Raw genomic sequence first — 19,232 nt, forward strand, 5'->3', positions numbered from 1 at the left:
AGGAGGAGGTGTTATGGTGTGGGGGTGCTTTGCTGGTGACACTGTCTGTGATTTATTTAGAATTCACACTTAACCAGCATGGCTACCACAGCATTCTGCAGCGATACGCCATCCCATCTGGTTTGGGCTTAGTGGGATTATCATTTGTTTCTCAACAGTACAATTACCCAATACACCTCCAGGCTGTGTAAGGGCTATTTTACCAAGAAGCAGAGTGATGGAGTGCTGCATCAGATGACCTGGCCTCCACAATCCCCCGACCTCAACCCAATTGAGATGGTTTGGAATGAGTCGGACCGCAGAGTGAAGGAAAAGCAGCCAACAAGTGCTCAGCATATGTGGGAACTCCTTCAAGACTGTTGGAAAAGCATTCCAGGTGAAGCTGGTTGAGAGAATGCCAAGAGTGTGCAACGCTGTCATCAGGGCAAAGGGTGGCTATTTGAAGAATCTCAAATATAAAATATATTTTGATTTGTTTAACACTTTTTTGGTTACTACATGATTCCATATGTGTTATTTCATAGTTTTGATGTCTTTACTATTATTCTACAATGTAGAAAATAGTAAAAATAAAGAAAACCCTTGAAAGAGTAGGTGTGTCCAAACCTTTGACTGGTACTGTATATATAATCACAGGCGGCCGGGTGGCGAGTTGGGGGATGGGGGGGGACAACCTCAATATACTTTAAAATGACTAAAATATATTGTCCAGCTCGCTAATAATCACTTAAATGAAGGCTAGACAGTCAGGGAGCATCGAAAATTCCCAAAACGATGGATAGAGGACTATTAATTTTGACGGCGAGGAAATACAACCAATTTTTAATGCGGCCCTCGGGACCTCATTGAAGAATGAATGCGGCCCCCGGGGCAAAATGAGTTTGACACCCCTCATCTAAACCATCATAGCCAAATAACAACAATGGCCCCCTTCTTCTCTCTCTGTTTTTCTTCCACTGACTCCCTGATCCTCCTCCAAGTGTATGTGCGGAACTGCACTATTGCCTGCATGTGCGTGATGTCCTCTACATTCCTTCCTGAGTGTTTGTGTGTGTCCAGTCTCCTATGCTGTGGCATGATAGTTTGTATGAGAGAGAGAGCGAGAGAGAGACACCATAGCATCAGTCCTGAGGGAGGTAGGTGTCTCTGTTTCCTTCTCTTTATGATCTATCTGTTCTTCCTGCTTCCTCTATCCGGTTGCTGAAGGAGAAATGATGCACTGGGTTTTGGCTCCATCCATAGTAGGCTACACATGCTGCTGCTGCTGCTGACACAGTGTGGGGATTTGAATCTAGCAAACATATTTTTTCTTTAAAAAAACATCTACATTCATGCCTCCTACAGTTTTGATCTGTTTGAAAAAACGTTATAAGTTTCATTTATTTAATCATGTTGAATTTTGCTGTGAAAGTGACCGTTTACAATGAACAATTCCATTGTACGATGACTCATATGTACTGTAGTCGTAAACTTGGGCAGTTGGGCTTTTGTGTTATTACAATATTAGATCATAGCAGTAGATTTTTAGTCGGGAGTTCTTGGCCGCAGCAGATGTGCTCTAACGACATTCATGTGACAAACATAAAGTGGATGAAGAGAAGGGCCTGTACCTTGTTTTAACGGTCTGTTTTGGAACACTGTCAGGATGCTCTCTCTCTGTGCTTTATCCCCTTATGGAAGGTTGTGTGAAGTATGTGGGGCCTGGCTGATACAATGGGTGCTTCCCAAATGGCACCCTATTCCCTATATAGTGCACTACTTTTGACCAGGGCCCATGCCCATATAGTGCACTACTTCTGACCAGGGATATAGAGCCCTGGTCAAAAGGAGTGCACTATATAGGGAATAGGGTGCCATTTGGGACGTAGTTAGTGTTTAGCAGGCCCATGTAAGCACAGCAACAGGAAAGGGATCAGGAGGAGGAAAGAGGCATAGAGGCTGCTGGGACAAGAGAGAGAGCAAGATAGTAAGTGGGATTCAGATTGAACTTGTTTCGTAGTACTGTATTTGGTGAACAAAAGACAATTATGTTCTTCACTGAAATAGAAATGAAAGGTTTGAACTGTTGGTTTTGAACTGCTCTGATATCATGGAATAAATAGTGCAGGTGGCATTCCTCCACATGAACACACACGCACCCCCCCCCCCCCAAAAAAAAAACTTCAAACAAGAGCACGTCCCTATTTTCAGCCCTGATGCATTCCACTGCAGTATGGCTGGCCTGGAGTTCTGCACGGGGGGCTCATTGTGCTTGAAGAATGCCAGGGTCGAGGGTGACAGGGCTTCCCCAGCGAGGGAGCAGATGGCCTATAGGAGAGGCACAACAAAAGTGTCGACCACCGCCTCTACCTTTAGCCATTCACGGCCTCCTTGTCTGCCGCGCAAGCCGACAACCGTGTCACAAAGCACCCCGTTCCACGGTTCCGCCCAGCCCACTGCACAGGCCCATAGTCTGGAGCCCTGGCTGAGTGGCAGACCATTGGCTGGCTGAAAGCGTTCGTCTTCTTTTTACGCACACAGCGAGTGTCGAATACAACCTGTCACACTGCTGGCCATTCTTCTGTCCTCCTCAACATTCTAGCTTAATGACTGGAGACAACAAGTTGCTCTTTCCTCTGCCGTCTGACTGGGTGTTTCAGCTTCCAAGGTTTCCCCATCGGTGCTTCCTGTTGGGTTTAAATGAAGGGGTCAAGGGTCGTTGATGTGTTTAGGGTCAGCAGTGTGATGTATTCTCACCCTGCTTTGTGTAGCCAGGGCTCTGTCCTCCTCTCCTCTACTCCTCCTCACCTCCTCTCCTTCCGTTCTTCCTTTCCACTCCTCTCCTCCTCTTCAGTATGAATGAACCCAGGACAGGATAGGCGTAGTGCTGCTATAGTTTACTGCTGGAACAGTGAACCTTGGGCCACTCTAACCTCTGACCCCTCTCTGTCTCTCAGGAAATGAGAACTCTGGGCAAGATGTAAAAAGTCTCTGAGGCTTTATCTGTTTCAGGAAAGACTGGGGTTGATGTAATTTCTTTGCAATGTCATATTGTATTTCAAAATGTCCGTAATGGTTTTACCTTGAGGATATGTTCTCTGTCATACTTCTTGGCTTGAACTTGATCTGATGTGAGATTTCTAACTTGTGTTATTTTTTGAAAGTTTAAATCTGACTTTATGAAGCGCTAAGAGACATTGCTTGCGGTGACGCTCCAAATAGCCTTGTCTGATGACTTCAACTCAACCGTCTTTTTTTTTTAAAGAAGAGAAAATTGCTCCGAATTCCTGAGAACCAAAATAAACATGCGACAGAATGAAGTCTGCTTTTAAAAAGCCCCTTCAGCAGCTCAGTAGTAGTACGTCATGGAAGGAGGCTGAGTGGAGTGGGGGGATGGCCAAGCCAAGGAAGAAGGGGTGTTTAGATTTGGGGTGGGGCTCTAACCACAGTAGGCTCACACACAAGGCAGACTGTGTGTGGAACTGACCGAAGCCCCTCCCTCCTCTGTTTCCCTACAGATGAGCCGGAGAGAGAGAGAGAGAGAGCGAGCGAGTGAGAGAGAGTGAGAGTAGGAGAGAGAGTGAGCAGCTGTGTGAGTGTGAGTGTGTGAGAGAGAGAGGTGCTCAGTCCTGAAGAGATCACACAACGGCACAGAGCCCAGCTAGCGCTGCTGAGACGTAGCCCATAGGAGTATGCAGAGTAGTATCTAAGTTTGTCCTGAGGACAGACACCGCAACTGGTAAGATAACTTTACAGCTGGTGTGTATAAAGTCATTTTTTTATGTGCTTTCATTTCATTTACCTTATGTGATTTCATTTTGTTTTATTTAACATTGTCTTTATGTGATTTTATTTCATTTTATTTTTTGTGATGTCATTTTATTTTGTTTAACCTCATGTGAGTTCATTTCCTTTCATATTTTTTTTTTTTACCTGGGAAGTCAGTTAACAACCTATTATTTTTCCATTACAATGAAATGCATCCTCTCTTGATTATCTCTCATTCTGATGTTTTGTCTTCTGCCCAGCAGATCAGAATGGGAAACACTGACAGCCAGTACAGCAGCTTTAACGTCCCTGGGAAACCCAAACCCTGCTCTCTAAAGTTCCACTCCACTAAAGAGGAGGCCCTGTCCCCCCATAGCTGGTGGAGGGGCAGCGAGGGGAGCAGCCAGGGATACAGAACCAGAGGCAAGGGAGGGAGGGGCTGCCTGCCCCAGCACAAGATCACTCACAACCAGCCTTATGGCTCTTCGCAACACTATGAGCACCACATCACTAAGGAGGGCAGGGAACTGGGGGGGTCCCCGGGAGCCAAGCTGAAGCATAGCTCTTCACAGAGGTGTGGCAGAGGGGACGGTTCCCAAGTGACCAGGAAAAATGTCTGTCATACCGGTTACAGTTACCTGGAGAGTAGTGGGGAGAGTGTTAACAGTCTCGGGGCTAACGGACAGCGCACCCCCGAAAGGACTTCTCCGTGTGAGCACGGGGGGCCCCTAGAGAGCCGCAGCAGCCCCAAGGTGCTCCTCAGTAAGGACGGCAGCATGCGTGTTGAGTTCACCAACGGCAGGCGGATGTCACTGGAGCCCCAGGGTCTGTCAGGCCACAGCCACCCTGTGGAAGCCGCCCCAGAGGCCTCTCTGACTAGGACCAGCAAGGGCAGCTCCCTGAGCTCCGAGGGCTCCTGGTACGACTCTCCCTGGGGGAACGCCACGGAGCTCAACGACAATGTATTCACCTGTAGTCAGACCGTAGCGGGGGACAACAGCAGCGGCTACACCACCTACTCCTCCACGCGCACCGAGGAGACTGGCTGCGGCTACAACACCTTCTCGTCCGCCCGCACTGAGGACATCTCCCCGGGGTTCAATCCCAGCCTCCTCTTCCAGACTGTGGATAGTAACGGTCAATATACAAGCCGAGGGTTTAACAGCAACGGGTATAACACTTGCTCTTCGGGCCGCACTGAGGACAGTGGTATCGGGGACTCCATGATCCTTCACCCGGAGCAGAGTCAGTTTAGCCTCATGTCCCCTCCCGTGTCCCTGTCTGACCTCTACTCTGACCCCAGCGTGGCGGCTGTGTTCCCCACTACTCAGTTCCAGGACGTTCCCCAGCAACGGGGGTCGCTGGCTTCGGTACTGACCCTGGACGCGGTCATCCAGGAGGAGAGTTCGGGGTTGTACGACCAGCGCTACTCCTCCTCTCACAGTCACACGCTGCCATGCAGGAGGGTCGCCGCCACGGCGGCCACCGAGCCCTCCGCCATCGTGGTCGGTAACAGCAGGAAGGACCACCTGAAGAGCCGCATCAGGCGCCTCAGCGACTGGACGGGAAGTCTGAGCAGGAAGAAAAGAAGACTACAGGTGAGGGAAGAGGGGAAGAAAGAGGGGATGGGAGGAGGGAAGGGTACACAGTGAAGGGGGGAAGACTGGGCATGTAGTGTAGACTCTTTATCAGATGACGTGTCCCCAGTTGTCTAGGAGATGAGATAAGACTGCTCGCTGAGTCTGTGTGATGGTAATCTCATTGTTTTGGTCAACGTGATTGGCTGATGGCGGTTGGCTCTTAAATCCAGTCTGACGATGCAGATCATTGCAGTGCCACATGAATGTCTCTCTGTCACACGTCATCCTATGGCTCTTTAATACCCTCAGTTTACATCTGACAGACTGGATCTTTGGAGATACATGTGTAGCTTGTTCTTTAAACAAAATCAAGCCATTGAGATAAACACTACTTTGAAAGGAAAAAACACCACAAAAGAACTTATTCTAACAATAGTTACCCGCTGAAACATTTTCAGAACCTTAGATAATTTTGACAGATATTATGTAAGACTATAGGCCAGTCTCCCTAAGGCTTTGTGTAGAATTAGATAATATTTACATGGGAAAGATTTCAAAGATCGATGTTGTCGGTTCAGAAAGGAAACCTTCCCCGCTCCTTTTGTCGCTGGAGAATATTACATTGGTATTTCCTTACTTTAACAGAACTTTTCCTAAAAGTTCAAACATGGTTACATTTAATTTCAATTTTGGTAATGTTCTCCAACTGGTTTGACATTGGGAATTTTCTAAAATAGTTCAGAGAACGTTAAGAAAAAACGTTATTCTGTGGGAATTTCAGTTCAATCGAATACAGGCTTAACTGAATGGACAACAAAGACAGAATGCAATATGGAATTTTTATTAAATAAATTGGGGTAGGTCTCGTCTCCGGGAAATGCTCCTCGGAACCAGATGTGGATGACAGGTAACCCTTTGCTGGGACAGCTGGCATCGACTAATTCCATGGACAGAAAACAGAAGATCATGGTTTGAATCTCACTGACACTGTGCCACAATAAAAAATAAATGTGTTTGCATGATTAATACATTTTTACATTTACATTTTAGTCATTTAGCAGACGCTCTTATCCAGAGCGACTTACAGTTAGTGAGTGCATACATTATTTTTTATTTTTTTTCATACTGGCCCCCTGTGGGAATACCTAAGCAAATTAATTTCCATGTGCTCTATCTATGTTTAGAGTTCAAAACAGTTAACCTAAGCTAGAAGTGTTATGAAAAGTCTTATTGAAACATGTTCTCAGAAAGTTATTTAATTACCTTCAAATAAATTATAATGTCCATATCACAGAATGTTCAGTTTTACCGGTCAGGAAACGTATTGTTTCGTTCCCAGAACCAATGGGAAACCAAAAACGTACGTTCCCACAACTTCCAATGAACCAAATGTGCTAGCTGGGTAGGCTCCTGCTCCTATGAGCGGTTCCGGCTAGCACAAGCCAAGGCCAAGTCGCAAGAATGTTTGCTCTAGATTGGTCTGTATAATATCCATGTCTTCTGTTACCCGTACCAGCAACATTCCAGGGTATTATTGTATTATATAATGTTAGAGTATCATATTAGAGTATCTCACAATACATCTCATATTATGTTCTAATACAAATAGAAAATCATTACATCCTGTCCAGGAAATGGTAAATCGAGAAATACATGAGAATGTTGCTCTTCTGTGTCCCTGATATTGCGATATTGTTAGATGATCGTTCAACTTTAATGGTATTTTTAAGGTCTAGCTAGATATTCATACTTTTTTTCCTCTCCTACCATCCTGCTCTGTCTCTCTCTCCCTAGGAGCCTTATGGTAGCGAGACCAGTGAGGGCTTTAGCAGTGGAGTGGACCCTGGGTTAGGTAACTCTAGCTCCCAGTTAACTGGTCCACTATGGAATCCCCTCCACACCCAGACCTACACCCACACCAAGGGCCAACAGTGCCACAGTGACGCTCTGCGCCAGAACATCTACGAGAACTTCATGCAGGAGCTGGAGACAGGACGCTACAGTGGGCCGGAGCGGACTGAGCCCTCGGAGGAGGGAGAGGAGGAGGAGATGGGGGGAGGGGTGGGAATAGGAGAGGGAGAGCAGGGGGAGAGCAGTGGCAGTGGCTCCCTGGGTTCCCTGGAGCAGCTGGACCTGCTGTTTGAGAAGGAGCAGGGGGTGGTGCGCAGGGCCGGCTGGCTCTCCTTCAAGCCCATCCTCACCCTGCACAAGGACAGGAAGCTGGAGCTGGTGGCCCGTAGGAAGTGGAGGCAATACTGGGTCACACTCAAAGGTAGGGCTCCCTCCTCCTTCCACCTGCACTCGCTGGAAATAACCTGTGCTACATACAGACAATAGGTGTGCATCCCAAATGGCACCCTATTCCCTATATAGTGCACTTCTTTTGACCAGAACCCGAGTGCACTATAAAGGGAATAGGGTGCCATTTTTAGGGTGCCATTTGGGATGCAGTTTAGGTCCACCTTGGGAAAGAAGTCTTCTGACCATAATGGGACAACCTAGTTAAATAAAGGTTAACAGAATAGCATTTGCTACTACATGCATTTTGTTTGATATACATTGCATTCGGAAAGTATTCAGACCCCTTGACTTTTACCACATTTTGTTATGTTACAGCCTTATTCTAAAATGGATTTAAAAAAAAAAAATCATCATCAATCTACACACAATACCCCATAATGACAAAGCAAAAACAGGTTTTTAGAAATGTTTGCACATTTCAAAGAAAAATAATAATAAACTGAAATATTTAATTTACATAAGTATTCAGACCCTTTACTCAGTACTTTGTTGAAGCACCTTTGGCAGCGATTACAGCCTCGAGTCTTCTTGGGTATAACGCTACAAGCTTGGCACACCTGTATTTGGGGAGTTTCTCCCATTTCTTCTCTGCATATCCTCTCAAGCTCTGTCAGGTTGGATGGGGAACGTCGCTGCACAGCTATTTTCAGGTCTCTCCAGAGATGTTCGATCGGGTTCAAGTCCGGGCTCTGGCTGAGCCACTCAAGGACATTCAGAGACTTGTCCCAAAGCCACTCCTGTGTTGTCTTGGCTGTGTGCTTAGGGTCGTTGTCCTGTTGGAAGGTGAACCTTCGTCCCAGTCTGAGGTCCTGAGCGCTCTGGAGCAGGTTTTCATCAAGGATCTCTCTGTACTTTGCTCCGTTCATCTTTCCCTCGATCCTGACTAGTCTCCCAGTCCCTGCCGCTGAAAAACATCCCCACAGCATGATGCTGCCACCACCATGCTTCACTGTAGGGATGGTGCCAGGTTTCCTCCAGACGTCACGCTTGGCATTCAGGCCAAAGAATTCAATCTTGGTTTCAGCAGACCAGAGAATCTTGTTTCTCATGGTCTGAGAGTCCTTTAGGTGCCTTTTGGCAAGCTCCAAACGGGCTGTCATGTGCCTTTTACTGAGGAGTGACATCCGCCTGGCCACTCTACCATAAAGGCCTAATTGGTGGAGTGCTGCAGAGAGCGTTGTCCTTCTGGAAGGTTCTCCCATCTCCACAGAGGAACTCTGGGGCTCTGTCAGAGGGACCATTGGGTTCTTGGTCACCTTCCTGACCAAGGCCCTTCTCCCCCGATTGCTCAGTTTTGCCGGGCGGCTAGCTCTAGGAAAAGTCTTCGTGGTTCCAAACTTCTTCCATTTAAGAATGATGGAGGTCACTGTGTTCTTGGGGACCTTCAATGCTGCAGACATTTTTTGGTACCCTTCCCCAGATCTGTGCCTCGACGCAATCGTGTCTCTGAGCTCTACGGACAATTCCTTCGACCCCATGGCTTGGTTTTTGCTCTGACATGCACTGTCAACTGTGGGACCTTATATAGACAGGTATGTGCCTTTCCAAGGTATGTCCAATCAATTTAATTTACCACAGGTGGACTCCAATCAAGTTGTAGAAACATCTCAAGGATGATCACTGGAAGCAGGATGCATAGCAAAGGGTCGGAATACTTATGTAAATAAGGTATTTCTGTTGTTTATTTTTAATAAATAAAAACCTGTTTTCGCTTTGTCATTGTGAGGTATTGTGTGTAGATTGATGAGGATTTTTATTTATTTCATCCATTTTAGAACAAGGCTGTAACAAAAAAAAAAGGTGGAAAAAGTCACGGGGTCTGAATACTTTCCGAATGCACTATGTTCGGTAGGTATTCCCCTTACAAGGCTATTGTTGACATTGAGTCATTGTGTCATAATATGGTTCTAGAGCTGTGTCTTAGATAAAGCCTCCTCTCCTCTCTGGTGCATACAGGGTGTACCCTCCTGTTCTATGAGACCTATGGGAAGAGCAGCTGTCCCGAGCAGGAGCTGTCTCCGCGCTACGCCCTGCTGGCCGAGGACAGCATTGTCCAGGCCGTCCCCGAACACCCCAAGAAGGAGAACGTCTTCTGCCTGAGCAACGCCTATGGAGACGTCTATCTGTTCCAGGTACGTTCTACCCTCGCACACCAGGATTCTAAAGCTCGGAAGTATAGTATATGCCTGTGCAATAGCCTGGGGACGAGGTTAGTTCTACACAGACTGTTGTGCCGTCAACAGAGGCACCTGTCATGGAGGCCCTCATTCACCATTGTTGTTTGAGATCTGCAGTACATCGTCATTTTGATGCAGTCGTTACAAATTGGACATTGCAATACCGTGAGCTTGTTTCTTTCTCTTAGAGCGCAGTGTGAATGTAAGAGGGAACATTTTAGGGTTTTCTGCTATATGCCCTGCTCCTGCCTCATGGACCCCTTGTGATGGAGTTGTGGTTTCAACTCAGTCTGTTTCAGTCTGTTGCATTCTTTTTAGAACGGTTGTATATTTTAACAACTCCATATGCTATGGGACAACCACAAGTATGGACTGGGCTGTCGTCTGCTTTTTAGGATGGAATGTGCTGCTGTTCTGGTTGGTAATGACTATATTGGTGTTGGTTATGTCCTGTCTGGATGTATTGACAGCTTTAGAGCTCCATTGCTATTTGTTCTATAAGGGAGTGAAATGGTAGGGTTGGGAAAAACGTCCCTACTGGCTGGTCTGAGTAGACTAGTTGTGTATAGGTGCGTCCTAAATGGCATCCTATTCCCTATATAGTGCCCTATGGGCCCTGGTCAAAAGTAGTGCACTGTGTAGGGAATAGGGTGCCATTTGGCATGCATCCTGTGTGTCTGTTTGGCAATAGGGTTGTTGACCTCTTTTTCCACATTTGAGAGGGAAAGTGTTGTCTCTTTAATGTTCTCCGCACTCAGTTTTACGAGTGTTGAAAACACCTTCTTATTCCCAGAGAGTAACGTTCATTTGATTCAGTCACCAAGTGTTTACTAGACACACAAATCACACTTCAGGGCAGTATCTACCCAACGCACCATGGCAACGAGGGGGAAACTGAGGGGAGTGAAGCTTTGTAGCATAGTCATGAATGTGTCAAAGAGCTTTTGTCTGGCACTTAAAGATCCCGGCGTCTGGGTAGAGAGAAAGAAAGACGGGTAATGAGAGCCATGTTCTCCTGCCCTTGCCCTGGCCTGGCACTGTGTCACCTGGCCCCATGTTCCCCCGCCCTACCATGGCACTGTGTCACCTGGCCCCATGTTCCCCCGCCCTACCATGGCACTGTGTCACCTGGCCCCATGTTCCCCCGCCCTACCATGGCACTGTGTCCTCTAGCCCTGTTCCTCCCCGCAGGCTGCCAGTCAAACAGACCTGGAGAACTGGGTGACGGCCATCCACTCTGCCAGCGCCTCTCTGCTGGCGAAGAGACAGGGGAAGGAAGACACGGTGCGGTTACTGAGGAGCCAGACCCGCGCCCTGCTGCAGAAGATAGACATGGACAGCAAGATGAAGAAGATGGCTGAGCTGCAGCTGTCTGTCATCAGTGACCAGAGGAACAGGAAGGCCATCGAGAGCCAGGTGAGGCACTGAGATGGGTTAGTGGCTGTGTGTATTTTTGTTTAACTATCCTTGTGGGTACCAGAAGTCCTCACAAGGATAGTAAAACAAGGAAAATTCAGACAAGTGGAGACATTTAAGCTATTTTAGGCTTAGGGGTTAGGGTTACAATTAGGGTTAGGGTTAGAATTAGGGTTAGGGTTAGAATTAAGGTTAGGGTTAGAATTAAGGTTAGGGTTAGGGGTTACGGTTAGGTTTAGGGTTAGGAGTTAGGGTTAAGTATAGTTTTAGGGTTAGCAGTTTGGGGTTAAGGTTATGGTTAAGTTAAGGTTTAAGGTTAGGATTAGATTTAGGGTTAGGGGTTATGGAAAATAGGATTTTGGATGGGAATCAATTCTTTGGTCCCAGCAAGGATAGCAATACAAAACTGTGCTTGTGAGTCTTAAGCATGGCCGGACTACCGCATTTGGGGCCCCGTCCTCCAGGGAGCCCCCCCAAAATATATAATGCTATTCAACACATTTTGTCATGAGTCTATGAGAAAATGTTGCAGTTTTAAAGTTAATTTCCTCCTGCAATTCTACACATTTTGCTATCATATGATATGATTTTGTCTTCTTTTTTTTTATTTATCTGGGGGGTCCTTGACCACCAGGGGCCCCACAACTCCCCCCAAAAAGAAAAAAAAGAAGACAAAATAAATGGTTGGGGGCCCCCTGGAGGTCGGGGGCCACGTGCACGTGCCCTTCGTGCCAGTTTGGTAATCCGGCCGTGGTCTTAAGATCAAGGGCCACCCTTAGGCTGAGCCATTCAAACAAGCAGTTAGTTAAATTGGCCTATTAGGTCATTAGTGTCTCAGCTCCAATGGAAACCAGACCATTCTCTCCTGTAGAACCATACATATTTTAACACCTGCATGACATCTTGTTTCTGTCCATAATCTGCGAGTTACAACCTCCATGTAATGGCAAAAATCATTACGCTATAACAACCTTCCTTGTGGTTGTGGAACATAGTGACATGAGCTTAGATGTGTTGGCAGCATCATTTGTTGAAACTGGAGCTTTCTGAACCAAGTACCCTGCCACCATGACATTTCTATTCCAGATGTTCTCAGTCTAATAGACTAGTACGATCAACATATTCTATCCACTCCTCATAGAAGTCTGTTGTAATGGGAAACCCAGATGAGGGGGACATTTTATAGCGTAGCAAACCAAATGCTGATGTGTTGACAGACAGCAGTGGTTCCCGGAGCAGCATTAGGGGTAGTTAGGGGTCCTTTCTTCTTAATGGCAGGACAGGGGGTGGGGGTGGGTCATCATGCCCAGTTTGTGAGGTAATCAAGGTGGGGGGGGAACCACTGCTGCAGCTGGTCTCATCTCCAAGCCCACCGGCCACTTTGATGTCTGACGATCGGTCTCTCTGAAAGTGATACTAGCTCTCTCTGCCATTTGAAGTGAACCTCTTAAGCCTCCTCTCTAGATTAAATCCTGATCTCACAAACAATGACTCTGTTATAACACATGCACCCTCTGTGAAGGAGAGAGAGAAGAAAGGAGGATTGAGAGAAGAGAGGGGGAATGAGAGCGAGAGAGCGATAAGGGTGATTATGTAGCTCCAATTAGCCATGTGGCTCGTTCTGTAGTTAGAGACGCCCTTCTGAATGAGAGGGTGGAGGCCATTCTGTCACCATGTCACCCTCACATAGAGGTGCTCTGGTATTGTCACATCACCAAAAGTGTGTGAATAAAGCCGCTAACATGGCGAACTGTGTCAAACTTGGCCAAACTCGAAATGACTCTGGCTGTGACTATGAGTCTGTGTTGCTCCCCTGCCTGGTCTCTCTTTGTCAATGAGAGGGTGGAGAGGCCATTCTGGCACCTTGAAAGTGACCGTAACCTTTATGTACTGTGGTGTAACCCTGCGTGTCTGTCCTGTCTGTTTCTCCCCAGATTCAGCAGTGGGAGCAGAACCTGGAGAAGTTCCACATGGATCTGTTCCGGATGCGCTGTTACCTGGCCAGCCTGCAGGGCAGTGAGCTCCCCAACCCCAAGAGTCTCCTGGCCGTGGCAGGACGCCCCTCTAAGACCGCTCTGGGACGCCTGGGGATCTTCTCTGTCTCCTCATTTCATGCCCTGGTGAGGCCTGATCTACTGCCTCACATCCATATCAACCCTCAGCTTGGGACATTGGATTTCGCACATTCTCTGGAACAGTTCCATTGAAAACACCTTTATTTATCACCCTAGGTGCAATTAAGAATGTTATTGAATGCCATCTATGTTTACTATGATCAGAAAACATCAGCATGCTCTCTGGTCAGATTTGTAATACAGAGACTTGGGATCTTTAAAGTCTCTAACCACAGAAGTGATGTCTTTTAATGTCTGTTCTCAGATCTGCACCCGTGACGAGGCAACCCTGCGGAGACGTTGCCAGTCTTTTTCCAGAGGGGCTCGGAATAAGAGGGGTCTCTTCTCCTCCCTCAAGGGTCTGGACAGCTTGACCAAACGCAGCAAGGAGAAGGGGGAGTCCGTGTCCCAGGTACTGTACAAACTCCCCGCGAGCCTCCTTACAACCTTCCTACAACCTCCCTACAGCCTTCCTACAAGCTTCCTACAAGCTTCCTACAACCGCCCTACAACCGCCCTACAACCTCCCCACAGCCGCCCAACAACCTTCGTACAACTGCCCTACAAACTCCCTATAACAACGTCCATACAAATGCCCTACAACCTCCATACAACCTTCCTACAACCTCCCTATACCGCCACACCACGTGAATGGGAAAAGTATATAGGTAAAGAATATCTCATTGAGGAGGTAATGAAGTTCTGTGGTGCTCTTGGATGAACCTCCCAAAATCCTTTATTAGGTGAACTGAACGATCAGCTGGGAAAATATCTGTGCTGGTTACCCCGTTGCCCCCTGGCTGCTGCACTCCCATTTGCCTTTTGCCTGTTCTCCTTTTTATCACCTGTATAAACAATCCTTTACAAGGGACCACTTGGCTCCCAACCCGATGGCACGTTTCTGGAGCCCTTCTGTTTTTAAACAGAGAGCCTGTTTGTTAAATCCATTGGAGAAAAAGAAGCGGGTTGGTTCATGGAATGCGTTTTAAGCACTGACTGACTCCTCACGAGCCATGACCCATAAATTAGCCAGACAGAGGGAGTTGAACTTTTCCAGCGGGAGGGAGACGGGGTTGCTCATCGTAAAACTATCTTTCCTGTACGTTGTTTGGGAACATTCCAAATAGAGGTGATGAGTGAGGGAGTTGTTTTCCCCAGTCAGGGGCAGAGCTAGCAACCTGCTGAAATCCTCATCAGTCATTGAAGTCAAGTCAGTCTCTCCAACACCCCAGCCCCTTTCTCAGCCCCAACCCCCAGCTCTGTCCCATCCACTGGCCCTGTCTAAGTCCCTGCCCCAACCCCTGTCCCAGAGCTAGCCCCAGACCCAACCCCTGTCCCAGAGCTAGCCCCAGACCCAACCCCTGTCCCAGAGCTAGCCCCAGACCCAACCCCTGTCCCGGAACTACCCCCAGACCCAACCCCTGACCCAGAGCTAGCCCCAGACCCAACCCCTGTCCCAGAGCTAGCCCCAGACCCAACCCCTGTCCCAGAGCTAGCCCCAGACCCAACCTCTGTCCCAGAGCTAGCCCCAGACCCAACCTCTGTCCCAGAGCTAGCCCCAGACCCAACCTCTGTCCCAGAGCTAGCCCCTGCCCCAACCCCTATCCCAGCCCAAGCCCCACCCCCTGGCTCTGGCCCTGTCTCTGTTTGATAAACAGCACTCAGAGAGTGGTCTATTTTGGGATGTTGATAGGATCTGTTATCCCTAGGACTTCAGTGAAGGACAAACTACACTGGGCCCCTCTGCTTCCATCATTGTTTAGTTCTGTCCAGTGTGACATTACATTAGACAGACTGGCTGTATTGTAAAATAGGATAGACATGGTAAGCCCACTTCACCCCTGACACGTGCTCTGTGTTGACATTCTGAAAGATACATCTCACAGTCATAGTCACAGGCATACCTAGCGTCTGTGTACTCACATGGCATATCCATATGCTGCTGATCCAAACGGCATACGTTGGTAATGCCCAGGGGTGCCTGGGTAATCATCGGAACCATCGCTGTAATACACATATACCATGGTTATACAGATTATGTCTAATGTGAACCATCACTATCTAATATAATACACACATATAACATGACGGTCCATAGATCTCTGTACACAGGTTAAACGTAGTGCCCAAATCCGTACATGATTCCCTCCTTACTCATGGGGCAGATAGGGATACATTTCCCAGCAGTGAAGTTCTTTGTTATGAGCCTGAGTCAGAGAAAGTCTAATCTCACTATAGAGAGGCCAGCTAGACCACTCAATGGAACAGACATTACTAGAAGCCACATGTGGTTAATTGTTGCAAGCTGCAGCATGCCAGCAGCGACAAACAGATGGTCTGTGTAAACCACCGCGCCGTCCACTAAACGTCCTACAGCCCCACATTTACCGAAGGGACTCTACTCTACCCCCTTCTCTCTGCCAGCCCAGCAATTTATTTTTATTGTAGCGTGATTGGGGGTTTGTCACTTTAAGAGCCTTGTTTTTGCTTCCAGAGAGCTGTGATGTCAAGGTGAGGAGTCAGTCAGTCAGTCAGTCAGTCAGTCAGTCAGTCAGTCAGTCAGTCAGTCAGTCAGTCAGTCAGTCAGTCAGTCAGTCAGTCAGTCAGTCAGTCAGTCAGTCAGTCAGTCAGTCAGTCAGTCAGTCAGTCAGTCAGTCAGCCAGTCAGTCAGTCAGTCAGTCAGTCAGTCAGTCAGTCAGTCAGTCAGTCAGTCAGTCAGTCAGTCAGTCAGTCAGTCAGTCAGTGTCACTCAACCCCCGCTTCTGGAAACAGAATAGGTCAAAATGAAAAATGACTAAAATCCTACAACTATCCAGCACTCAAGCATTTTGTGTGCTTTTTGAGTCCCTTGTACTGAGGTTGTTGTTTAGTTCCAGCAAGCCGTTGACATAGGCATGGCCCCTTGTCTCTGTGGTGGTACTGCCTGCCACTGGTAGTGGGCTGAGGGCGGTGGTATTGGTAGCGTTATCTCTGCTGAGGGCAGACTGGTATCTGGGTGGAGGGGAGACAGTCTCCATCCCCACCAGCCTGATGAGGGACGTTCCATCTGCCTGACTGTCAGACCTGTAATTTCAGCATCACCAAACCCTTTATTTCTTCCCATGGATCCTCCAAGTCTTATTTAGGCCTCAATCTGGATCAGAATAGTATCAAAGCCTTTGGTTTTAGATAGTTTTTAATTATATGTATTACATTGTAAATATAGACCGAGTTAGTTCTTTTTAGTGTGCATTTTTCTCCTGAGTCACTGAGTAGGCTTAATGTGCGTGTTCTTTTTTCCATGTTGCAGGTTTTGGAAGGACAAAGTATTGGAGTGCTTGCTGGCTATATCCCCAACCACTGCAGCTTCGAGGTACAGTAAGCACTTTGTCCTGAAAACATTTCCCAACATGTTACCTCATCATTTCCTGCAACCAGTGGAAATATGTATATTTATCATATTTCACTAGCTAACCGCATTACAATATTCTATTCAATAACTTTAGGTTGTCATGGATACATTTGTCAGCAGGGTTGGGGAGTAACTGATTACATGTAATCTGATTACCAAAAAAACGACCTGTAATCAATTATGTTACCAGTGAACAGATTGTAATCAGATTACAGATACTTTTGAAAAACTAGATGATTACTTCTTTGATTACTTTAAAATTCATAAAGGATGATCGCGCGAGAAGAAAATACATTATGACACCTTTCTGTTTTCTCAATGACATTCAATTCAGCATTGAAAAAAGGCGCATGTTTAAGTTTGTTCCACCTGAGCGAGTCTGACCACAAGTCAGAGACCAGTATGATGACAGAACAAATGTGTTTGATGGATACTTTTTGTCTTCTTCTAATGCCTCTTAAGGGGAAAGTAATCAAAAAGTAACTGAAAGTAATCAGATTACGTTACTGAGTTTGGTTAATCAAAAAAGTACCTTACTGATTACAATTTTGGACAGGTAACTGTAACAGATTATATTTAGAAAGTAACCTACCCAACCCTGTTTGTCAGACCTTGTCAAACTTGATGTAAGTCGCCTAAAACTGCCCCTAAATTTGCACTAGAACCAGGTGCTAGGGAGGGCTTGCGTCCAAAATGGCACCCTATTCCCTATAACGTGTACTACTTTTCACCAGGGCCCATAGTGACCAGAGCACTATATAGGGAATAGGGTGCCATTTGGGACGTATTCGAGGAGTATTGTAGTCGATCAATCTCAGCCTCAGACTAATCCTCTTATATGGGAGAATGAGGATGGAGGGATGGAGGGATGGAGGTGGGGGTCTTTCTATTCACACAGGGTCGGGGCTAGCACAGCTGTCTCAACAGCATGCTGATCTGTTGACACTGCTCCATGCAAACAGGCAGGCGTGAGGCGGCCGAGTTCGAGGGTCCGGGGGGTGGGGAGGGTTAGGCCGACCGAGGGTCTTTATTCTCCCAGAATTCCATTGTCACCCAGTGTTAATCCCTCTGTACAGCCAGTGAATGGGGACACCTATCAGTGAATGGGAGACACCCCCGACCTCCCCTTTCACAGACCTGTTGCTGTGTACTTTCACTGTCTTTTGGCTTTAGTTCAATACACCCGTACGTCAGCTGAGATTGGGGTTTTCGTGGGGTTTTAATTAAACATCTTTGACTGATTGATTTTGAACAGATGTAATGAAAGTTGTAGTTTTTTGTCATAGTGTATAAACATTTGCATCATGGGGCAGAAGTCACAGAATACACAACTTTTCACCACATTGCCAAGAGAGATGTTAAATTCCTGACAGAATTATTTAGTAACCTGTTTAATATAAGAATGTATTATCAGTTAAGAAACCTAAATAAACATAATTATTCTCCATCTTTGTCTCTTTGTCAAACAGAGATTGGACGCTCTTGCCAAAATGCAGTTGATAGCACCACCTGAAGGCAACCCTTGGTACAGCAGTTTGGAGACTCCCGTCTGTGTGAATATGCCTGACAGCCAAAGCATTACTCTGCACATCAAACCCGATTTTCTCGTATCGGACGTGCTATCTTTGGCCTGTAAGGTAAGCAGACTGCATCTATCGCCTCATTATTAATACATTTCAACACTCTCCTAACTCATAACTCCCATGTCAGCATTTTGCCGTGAATTCTCCAGTGACTGATATGGTTGTTAAAGGCAAAGAGGAAATGATAGGAGGGGATTGCTGTAGGGGTGGTACGGAACAGATACTAGTTAATTTTGCTCTCGATACCTCAATAATTCATGCTTTCTCTCCGTAGAAAGTTCACTCACGGCATCCTTTTAGCTGATAGGGAACAGGATGAGTGTTAGTGGTTCTGTCGGAGTGTAGCTAGCTACCATTGCTGAAGACACTGAAGATATGACACACTGAGGCTACGTCCCAAATGGCACCCTATTCCCTATTTAGTGCACTACTTTTGACTAGAGGCTTATGGGCCCTAGTCAGGCTTTGATCAAAAGTAGTGCACTAAGTAGGGAATAAGGTGGCATTCAGGACTTTACCTCAGTGTGACCTGGTCAAAAGTAGTGCACTAGATAGAGAATAGGGAGCCAATGAGACCCTGACTCATCCTCTTGGGTCTTGTTCTAGGAGAGGCACCTGGACCCGAGCCAGCACTGCCTGCGTTTGATGAGGCTGGTGGGTCAGGACACAGAGACCATCTCCCCAGCGCGCACAGACCCACTACGAGACCTGGTGAGGCCCCGGCCGTACAGTCTCTATGGGAAAACACAGGATCCAATCACTGATACAAGCATTCATCAATTTATTCAGTCACTCATTGTGTTATCTCTGAGTCAATACTGTGTCAACTTGCTACATTTCAAGATTCAACCATAATCCACACATTTATTTGAATATAGTTTCAGTGATATCTGGCCTCTTTAGTACGCACATTGAGGTATGTG

General features: G+C 46.9%; 1 protein-coding gene across 1 annotated transcript in view; it reads left to right on the forward strand.

Moving 5' to 3' along the window:
* Nucleotides 1–19,232, forward strand: part of LOC311106948 (rho guanine nucleotide exchange factor TIAM2-like) — a 63,643-nt gene that overhangs the window by 29,601 nt on the left and 14,810 nt on the right. Inside the window, exons 3-12 of the mRNA XM_084149354.1 lie at nucleotides 3,498–3,718; nucleotides 4,011–5,345; nucleotides 7,122–7,599; nucleotides 9,585–9,760; nucleotides 10,997–11,221; nucleotides 13,156–13,341; nucleotides 13,601–13,747; nucleotides 16,625–16,687; nucleotides 18,196–18,363; nucleotides 18,916–19,020. Coding sequence (XP_084005480.1) covers nucleotides 4,017–5,345; nucleotides 7,122–7,599; nucleotides 9,585–9,760; nucleotides 10,997–11,221; nucleotides 13,156–13,341; nucleotides 13,601–13,747; nucleotides 16,625–16,687; nucleotides 18,196–18,363; nucleotides 18,916–19,020 — 2,877 coding nt within the window. The 5' untranslated portion in view covers nucleotides 3,498–3,718; nucleotides 4,011–4,016. The remainder of the gene's footprint in view (nucleotides 1–3,497; nucleotides 3,719–4,010; nucleotides 5,346–7,121; nucleotides 7,600–9,584; nucleotides 9,761–10,996; nucleotides 11,222–13,155; nucleotides 13,342–13,600; nucleotides 13,748–16,624; nucleotides 16,688–18,195; nucleotides 18,364–18,915; nucleotides 19,021–19,232) is intronic.

The sequence above is a fragment of the Coregonus lavaretus genome (genome assembly GCF_964263955.1).
Source record: "Coregonus lavaretus genome assembly, chromosome: 31".
In the NCBI taxonomy this organism is placed as follows: Eukaryota; Metazoa; Chordata; class Actinopteri; order Salmoniformes; family Salmonidae; genus Coregonus; species Coregonus lavaretus.